A 10,138-nucleotide genomic window follows, 5' to 3' on the forward strand; every position below is an offset into this window, starting at 1 on the left:
CAAAATCTTAGCTAGAAAATGAATTGGATGCGTAGATTGTTGTTGGCCACCATCTATAATGGTCTCCAATAGGTCATAAGCCTAGAGACTTTCATTTCATCACGATGGATTGCATTTTAATTTGTGGAAAAGACGTTATTGGTTTAATTTTACTTTGCAGTGGTAGGCCTTATTTTTTTCTTCTTTTTCCCTATGTTTTGGTCAAGAAAAACATTCAAGAAATTTTTGCTTGGCATATTAGCATGATGTCAGTAACTTTAAATGTACTATCTAAAGTGTCACAAATTATTTATGCATAAACTACAGCAGATTTAGTGAAAAAGATGATTGTTTTCTTTTGCTAAAAAGAACATGAACTGGTGGAATAGTGCAAGAAAAAAATATATATAATGATGATGCTGAAAGAGCAATATTATTATTGCAATGTTTCATCCGATTCTTGTCTCACCTGAATATGTCACCACGATAGCGAGAGGTCCAGTTTCCTTGCAAGAAAATCAAATTGACTATAATTTTTAGAGAACCCTCCAAAAAAAAAGTAAATTAAGATCTCTATCAAGACTTGGAAGTTCATACTTGTTCGAATATATTACTACAGTTTTAGAGAAGCAGATTAATAAGAAATCAAGAGTTGAGGTTCCCACGTATCAATTTGTGGATTAAACAATAAAAGAGGTTCCCACATGTAGGTGAGCAATGCCTTTCTATCACTTGTCGTTTTGGGCATGTTTTGATACGTAATCAGACAATAAACATGAGGCTATCGTTTAGTGGGAGCCAATGATGTTATCTAATTTCTTTTACTTTTTTTTTTCATTTCTTTTACTTGTATGTCTGTTGGTTAGGAATAGAAATCAAATAAGAGTCTGTCTAACAGGCGTCCAATAGGTATTCATTAAAATGGAGTTCAGATGTTCATATTTTGAAAACGTAATGTTAATTAAAGAAATCATATAAATGTAAAATAAGATAATAATTGTTAACGTCTGAATTCATATAGTAGGTTAAATGTGATCTAAGTGCATCAATGAATGGCCAATGCTTATGTGTGTGTAGATATATACATATATATATATATATATATATATATATATATATATATATATATATATATATATATATATATATATATGTTTTTATGTACGTACATATACATACATATATTATATATATATTCCCTTGAAAGGATACAAGAAATTTGGGACCCTCTATGAATAACCTAAAATTCAATGAGAATACAAAGTGACAACTAATATGGTCCAGTCCATAATACTAAACCTTGGGTATGGTACTATGGACTATACATGAAAGTGACAATTAATGTCTACAAATTAAATCAGCTTGCATCCATTGGAAATTTAGGACCATTACCTGCACACTTTTAAGTTGCATAGACTCAACTCTATATTAATACTATTAAATAAGCACTACAACTTAGATCACCTTTTTTAACTTATGATTAAATTCAATATTTTACTCACTAAACCTATGTACGAATGAGTAAAACTTGTACTAGCACGCAATGCATATGTAAACCAAAAATCTAAATTTTCATTTGACAGAAGGAAACGAGAGATAAAGGAACTTTATCATTCAATTACTTCTAACAATGATTAAAAAAAAATAAAAAACACTTTTTGGACTTGACGGCTAATGAGCAGAAAAAGAAGCACTATGGATGACTAGAATCAATCAGCAATTACTTACGAATTTGGATTAAACAATCCAAAACCATGAGATGATTGTTGAATCAGATTATGACATCCCTCCTTCTGTACAAACCGCTATTTTCAGGGACATGATCCAATTGAAGTAATGAAAATTGTAGAGTATGTTTTGGATAGAAGATAATTTAAACTTTTTTTTTTTGAATAATACTGTTTCTTTTCTTTTTTCTTTTTTTTTGGTGATTGTATGTGAGATAAGGCAGTAATTAAGAAGATGAAAGGATAATTGGAAAACGTTTTTTTTTCAATAGAAACAAAAACTTCTTTCCGAATAATGCGATATACCAAAATAATTTTTAATGGTACGTACCACATGTGGTTATGGGACTTTTCTTTTTTTCAAAAGATCAAAAAAAGAAAGAAAAAAGAACCTTAAGCAGCTACGTGGTGGCCCCAAGTGTTTGGATGTAATGCTTTCAAACGTAAGTTTTTATTAGTTTCCATGATTTGTTGATCAAGGTGAAAAAACTTGTTTGAATTTGCACCTGGTACAATCTTTATTCTTGTTGTTTTACTTTTGAATTTTCAAAGCAAGTAATAAAAAAAAATGAAGATCAGTCGGTCATGACCAGTAAAAATCATGAACAATTTTTATTCAATATAAGAATTGCTAGGAAAGGAAAGCAAATACCACATCATCAATCTACTTTAAAAGTAAGGGTGTGTTAAGACGTAGTTCAGGTATTATATTTTTAAAAAAATAAGACTAATGAAGAAAAGATTTTTTTAACAGGTGTCCAATAGATACTCGTTAATACACCTAAATTCTATTCAACTTATCATATATACACACACTTACAGTTATTACCCTCCCTTACATTTATATACTTTTTTCAATTAACTTTATCTTTCAAAAAATATAACACTTGAAGTTGGGCATCCCTTATTCAGACTCTTTAATTATTGATAAAGTTACAGTAATAGGCTTCTAAATCACAAAGCCAATAATATGAAAGCCCTGCCTTTTTCCAAAAATAAAAAGAAAAGAATAAAACAAAAAAATATTCTATAGCAGCCAAGTGTAGGGCTTATACTAATAAATAGACAGATCGATAATCGATTGGAAACTATTGTTAATCAATGTTGTCAAAATCGTGATCCGGATCGTAGGATCGTACGATCCGAATCTATAGGAGCGATCCGGATCGTATGCGAAGTCGGAAAATATGAGTGTTAATCAGAGAGTAATAAGCATGATTCGGCCTAGGTGCTCACGCTCGCACATCATTAATAATTAATATTGTTATTTTTAAAATCTCTTTATAGAGTAAGTTGGAAGACGTGAATTTGAAACATTTCACATTCTCACTTAGACTTCCTTGTTTAAGCCACCAAATCCATCTCTCCTCCTATTTAATGTGCGAATCTCAATGCCTATCTATTGCCTTGCTTAAGAATGACTTTAAACCAGGATTAGAGGAGGAAAGGTCAAATATTGGTATGTATTATGTTAATTAACTTATGAAATAGCAAGAAATAGAACAACAAATATATCAGTAAAAAGGGGTCAACTGAGCAAAAAGAGCAAATTCGAACAGAGTTGAATATTGAATTTTTTTTTCCATAATTTAGATTTGAATAACAATTTACAAGGATTTTTTAATCTCATTAATAAATATATATTTTTTGGAAAATTATATCCACACACCTTCAATTAGATATCCATACACATTCTCTATTCTATTTTACACTAGATATTCGACTACAATGAAGATTAAAATAGTAAGGGTACGTGACAAGTTAAACCATGGTCAACTATGAATATTGATTTCTTAACGAAAATGCTTCCTTTTTGTGGAAAAACAATTAAAATTGAGAATTAGGGGGGCAAAAGTCTAACAAAAGCTAAGTTTTTTTTTTTACCGTAAATTGTGGGTCATAATTACATGGTTTTGCTAAAAAAAAAAAAGAAAGTAAATAAAAATGTATTTATGATGCAAATAAATAAAAATTAACAAATAAACTACAATCCAAACAAATTGATTTCTTGACAAAAATGCTTCGTTTTAGTTCTGAAAACAACTAAAATTGAGAATTAGGGGGAAAAAGTCTAGCAAAAGCTAAGTTGTTTCTTTTTTGCCATAAACCGTGGGTCAGAATTGCATGGTTCAGCTCAAAAAAAAAAAAAAAAAAAGAAAGCAAATAAAAATGCGTTGATGATGCAAGCAAATAAAAATTGCCAAATAAACTACAATCCAAACAAACTGATTTAAGAAAGCAAATAAAAATGCGTTGATGATGCAAGCAAATAAAAATTGCCAAATAAACTACAATCCAAACAAACTGATTTCTTGACGAAAATGCTCTATTTTAGTAGTGAAAATAATTAAAATTGAGAATTAGGAGGAAAGAAGAGTCTAACAAAACTAAGATTTTTTTTTTTTTGCCATAAATTGTGGGTCAGAATTACATGGTTTTGCTCAAAAAAAAAAGAAAAAAAGGAAAATCTTGGTCTCTTTGATCTCGTCTGTTGCCTGGAAGGGGAGTAATTAATAATGAATGTGTTTGGTTGGCGCTGGGCAAAGTTTAAAAAGCAGAAGAGCGCGTTATCAGTCGTTAGTTAGCACGTTTTTATGCTTCCCCATCATAATAAAACAGGAAGAAAGCGCAAACGCGGTGGAAAGGCCCCAAATCATGTGGAATCAATCAATGCTTTGATCCAGGTTGACCCCAATAAATTAACAAAAAAAAAATCAATGCTTGCGACTTCCGCCCACGGGTCCGGGCGGGAAGAGGAGGAGGAGGAGTAGTAGTAGGTGGCTCACATTCCCTCCATGAGTCTTCGCTAGATCTATAATCATATTTGCCAGCTCTCTTTCTCCCCAAGATCTCCCTCCATTTTTAATTTATATATATACAAGTTCCTTCACTCTGTTCTCCACCTTAAGAGCATTCTTGTCTTTATTTTTGTCAACTTCTTGAAAGGTAGGCAAATGTAGTGTAGGATTTTTGCATATGATGGTAGTTAGGTAACACTTAGAGCCAAGATTTCTTTATGTTAGATTATAAGATAGTTCTTGTTTTGATTATTTTACTTGATTTTCTATACTCTAATTTTGGATAATCAGATTTTTTTTTTAGATATTATTGTTTATTTTTGTTTTTGGACTTTAGCATTTTTAATAACTAAGAAAGTTAGAATCTTAAATTTAACTAATAATAGTTTTAACTGATTTTAATTCTCTATAACGAAAACAAAAAACGTCTGTAAAACTTATAGTCGAGAAAAATGCCCTAATTCACCTTTTCGACCTGTCCTAGTTCTCGATGTTCCATTTCTTTGATTTTAGATATTCTCATATTTGTATTTATCGTTCAGACGCCTTGTGATTTTTAGTCTGTCTTTTTGCAGGTGAATTCTTGAACTAATTATATATGTTATTTGCTAGTAATTGTTTCTCCTTGTAATGTGCTGTTACTAATAGCAGACAGTAGTAGTGATTGCATGTTGAATGAATCTTGCAAACGGTTTTCTAAACATTTACTTGAAACTTTACACCGTCCACATGTGACTTACTAATCAATCAAGACTGTTGTAGAGATCCTACAAAATCTTCAGGCTAAATACTTAATTCTAGTGTGCGTTAAAAAACTATTAGTAGATTACCTTAATTCCAAAAAGCAAACCAGCCATTGTGGATCACCAGTAGTAGTAAATTAATTATACCACTAGCAAATAAGAAAACCACAAAAAAATTGCAAGGAGGAGAATAGAAGAAGAACAAGAAGCAACCGACATAACATAACATAACAGTACTTCTTTCTTTGCATTTGGCCATTGCCCACTAGCAATTTGACTTGCGTATTAGTGTAAAGATGGGCTAGTTGTGTTATAACTGAAAGTTGGCTCCTAAGTGAATTTTTTTGACTATGGAGTTCCGTAAATTTCTTATGCATATTAAAATGAACTTTTTTTTTCTTATGCAATTTTTGATGGACAAAATATTGGTAAGGAATTTAGATGTGCAACTTTTGGTTTTGCTAGGGTAGAAATTGCCAAAACACAAGAGGAAAACAATATGGGGCTATAATTGTTTGAGAGTGATGACGATTGGCAGAGATGAACAATCAATGCTGCAGTAGAAGGTCACAGTTGGCGGATGAACATTAACCACATTCATATTCTGGCACCTTGATACCCTATCCAATTTCCATTTCGGCCCCAATCCACTAAAATGTTGCCATCCAAACCCCCAACTTTGTTGTCTTTGGAATTGGCTCGGATGGTCTCGGAGAAGCCTCTTTGGTCCCGAAGTCCCGTGTTCGCTACCGCTTGTATATCCTTGGAGGCGGGATGCATGGGTGCAAGGAGATTAGTCTGGCAAAATTGGAATACTCCCTGTGTTGATAAAAAAAAAAACCCAACTTTGTTCGGATTTTCATTTTTTTAAAAGAAATTTAGATTTTTCGTGAGCACATTTTTCAATTATCTTTATATCTCACATATATTAAAATCATTCTAATGCATTTTTTTTTTAACAAAAAGTCCAGAAAATAACAATCCAAACGAACAAGAATTAATCACTAATTTCTTTTGAACACCAATATCCAAGTCGTTTTTGATCAGCTTAAAATTATCTTTCTGCTCTTAAATTCTATCAAGCAAAGTTTATTAATTTTGAGATTTTTTTATGTAAAAAGTTTCTTTTTTATCTTTCTTACATTGGAGATTATTTTTTAACCAAAAGCTCCAGTTACTTAAAGGAAAAGCATACTGTTCAAGCGTGGCTATGTCACAAGGCCTACCTTGCTAATGAAAATTACCATAATCATTTCTACTACTGCAGAGAAAATTAATGAAAAAAAATAACATATTACCACAAAACTATTGAAATTTTATTCACCAGATCAGTATGCGAACAAACACTACTATTTCATCAACCAAAAAAAAATTCAGATCTTTAATTTCCTGTCCTAATAATTATAATTATGTCCTTTGGCTACAAACAATTACTTCTATAAACTGAAATTTCTAGTGGGGAAGAACACAATATATCTTTCAAAACACTAGAATTTACATGAAAGTTACTGTTTACCGCGTCTAACCACTGTAAATTTGGATATCGACGAGGAAGGGGAACCTGGTTTCGAATTCGACCCAGTGAGTGAACTCAGTTCTGGTATTTACTCGGTTGACTTAATCAAATTTACGTTCTTCAGTAAGAACTCATTCCCAACGAGTTGATTGAAGAGTCCCCACTCAGTCACCGGGTTCTTCTTCTTTCGTTGCATGGTTGCTCTAGCAATCTCGGTGAGCATTGAATTGGACAATCGCCTGACCCCTCGAGCCCCGCCTCTTATTATTGCCGGGTTGACACTGACCTGGGTTTTCTCCGAGTTTTTCTTACCGTGTCGAGTGGAAACAGTCTGAGTCACCATCGATAAGTAGACTGACTCGGGACTTGCGCTCCTAACTCGGCTCAGCGGGTCACCTGTTAACAACAATTCCTTCGCGTCAACGAGCACTATATGCTTAAAATTTCTCCTTACTCGGCCCAGTAGCATCGGATAACACGCCCATCTTCTCAAACTCATTGGAACATGGTCCAGAAATCCGGCTAACGAGTTCTCCGGGTCAAGCTCATCAACATCAAAGCTCACCACCGAGCCATAACTCAGCCGAGTCGACTCAGTCTCGTTTCCTCCACTAAAATTGCTCCGAATTCTCCTTCCCCAGATTGGCTCCCCGCTTTGCTTATCCTTTTTACTCGATTTCACGAACTGGGTCAAGCTCAAATTCTGAGTTGAGTTCAACTTTTTATAGTGATCAACGAGCTGCGAGAACGAGTCGTTCTCCTCGAGAATGGCCGAGTCAAAAGAAGCCGATTTTGAAGGGAATATGAACAAGAGGTCTGCTCGGGAGGTAAGAGAAGATTTGTACAACAGCCTTAAGAACAATTTCAATTCATGCAAACTCAAGGACTCTGAAACATGAGCAACAACGAGGTCATTCATGGCTTTTGTTCCCCTTCTGTACAACGTTCCCATCCCTTGCAATGCATGTGGCAGGGAAGGATCAGATGCTGAGCTATTCTTGAATTTCTTGTTGTAATCATTATTGTATTTACGAGAAACTGTAGAGGAAGAAAACTGAGACAGCTGTCTTCTGGGGGTAAAGTGGGAGGAAGGTTCAAAAGTGGAGAGGGTGAAGAGGAGAAAAGTGATGAAGAATAGAAGTGCACAGATGGAAATTGTGGATTGAGCTCTGGAGAGAAGATGACTTGAGTTTGAGCGTCTGAATATTGGTAAAGGTAAAGAAGAAGAAGAAGAAGAATTTGAAGAAGACGAAAAAGGATTGAAAACATTTTGATGCCTTTTCTTGCTAATAATGGAGGAGGCAGCAGAAGTAGAATCATTATTATTACTGTCTTCGTCTTCAGGGAAAAGAATGAAGAGGAAGCCCATCCCCCAATTTCGATGGTCACTGCCGGTGCCGGTGGAGGAGGTGGTTTTGGCTTTTCCTGGGAATCCCATTCCTCATATCATATGCCCGCTCCCTCTCTCTTTCTAGTCTCCTTTGCCTCGCCTTTCTCTCTCAATAGATATCACTATCGCCTTTGTGGTAAACTGATGGGGGCTTTTACTTGGGGAGCAGCAGTAGCCAGCAGGACGACTCTGATTCCCTCGCAGGTCACAACAAAGGTTTAAAGAACGAATATTTACTTCGTCGGTTTCTTTAAAGCCCCATACCAACTATAGGGGTAAAATTTAAATTATTCAATTAATAGTTACTTAAAAGTGTAAATACCTCCAAAAAAAAAATTATATAGAACTTAGCTAGAGGATAATTGTTAGTATTACCTATAGCTACATGATTGGGTGTTTGAATACTCATTATTTAGGAAAAAAATAATTCATTTACATCATAAATAAGTTGTTCAAGTAACTTTTTTATTTTTTTTCAATGATGTTTAAGATTACGAGCGTCACGTTATAAATGTTATATACATCACGTCATAAAAAAGCGTTATATTTAATATTATAATAAAAAAAATTTCTCAAATATCACAGAGTGTTGCGATGTTGTAATAATTATAAAAAAAGGGTTTTTAGAAAATGAAGTATCCAAAATCTGGATAGATCCTCATCATACTACAAGTGCACAATTAAAAGATTTTTATATTAAAAATTCATTCTAAATACAAAAAGCAATCTGATTCTAATTCTAATAATTAAGATACAATTTCTAATATTTAACTTTTTTGACATCCAAACTAAGTGTAATGTTATCTGAGCGCCTAATTTGGTTGATAGAGACATAATTAATTAGTTGATACAGACATCATCATCAACAAGAGTTCAATGCTTCTGCTTATTTCCACGCTCTTCTGTTTTAATTTCTTTCTCCATATAAGGTTTTGAAGGTTTAGAATCTGTATGACCACTGGGATTGACCTAATGACCCGGAGAGTTTTCTTAGAGTTTTTTCCATTGTCAAATTCAGAACTGGAATCATTATTTAATCATTAGAATTTTAGATGGACTTAGGCCTCGTTTGAATTGTAATTTTTTAAAAAAAAAATTTAGATTTTTTTGTTAATATTCCTTACACAATTTCACATCATCTTCTCCAAAAAAAAAAAAAAAACTCCCCAACAAATGCAATCCTAACACTAAGTATTAGAGTTCTAAACGGACTTTTTTTTGCTACCCTTTTTCTTTGGTTTTTTTAGGTAGGAGATGCTGAATTCAAGACATACTACTTATAATCCCTCTCACCCTACCGCTCAATCCAACATTCCCCGGATTCTAACCGGACTTGATTTAACGGATCATCAACACAAATCATATGACTACGCTCCGAGTGCCTTAAAATTGGGATTAACAAATCAACACGAATAATATGACTACCATGGGAGTTCCCCAAATTCGGGTTTCAGGGTTGCTTTGGTTAATAATGTGGCTTAGCAAAAAGAGGAGCTTTTCCCCAAGACATGTTGCAATTTTTTAAGGGAAAATTAATGTAAAGAAAAAGGAGCCATTAGCAGGGAAGAAACCTTTTTTTTAAAAGAAAGCTGAGTCGGGAGTGGTGAGGAAAGATTAAAAAGGAGGGGAACGAAAAGTTCTGCCCTCGAAATTGATTTACTTCAGGAAGAAGACTTCTTTTGAGATCAGCTTGGTACTGTTTTTGAGGAGACGATCCTGCTGCTTCTCTTCTTTTACTTGGTCATTTTTTCGTTCATGGGTGGTGGGTACTGAGTATTTTGTGCATGAGCTGTTTATGTTGTTTGGATTTATTATTCATGCACAGGTGAGGCCTCCAACTGCAGCAAATGCAGTCTTTGTAGAGGGGGGCCTATGTATAGATTTTGCAATATTTGTAGCCACTTTGGCTATTGAGCGTCGGTGGTAGGAAACAGGAATGACTCAAATAACAGAATTGAATTCAAGTGCAGTAATGAGGACTTATG

At 33.7% G+C, this 10,138-nt stretch overlaps 1 protein-coding gene across 1 annotated transcript; it reads right to left on the reverse strand.

Annotated features, from left to right (window-relative positions):
• Positions 1-6,541: 6,541 nt before the first annotated feature.
• On the reverse strand, positions 6,542-8,338 carry LOC113697158 (uncharacterized). The gene has a single exon (XM_027216637.2). It carries the CDS (start codon positions 8,199-8,201, stop codon positions 6,852-6,854), a length of 1,350 nt encoding a protein of 449 aa, XP_027072438.1. The 5' UTR covers positions 8,202-8,338; the 3' UTR covers positions 6,542-6,851.
• Positions 8,339-10,138: the final 1,800 nt, after the last annotated feature.

The sequence above is a fragment of the Coffea arabica genome, chromosome 6e (assembly GCF_036785885.1).
Source record: "Coffea arabica cultivar ET-39 chromosome 6e, Coffea Arabica ET-39 HiFi, whole genome shotgun sequence".
Classification (NCBI taxonomy): Eukaryota; Viridiplantae; Streptophyta; class Magnoliopsida; order Gentianales; family Rubiaceae; genus Coffea; species Coffea arabica.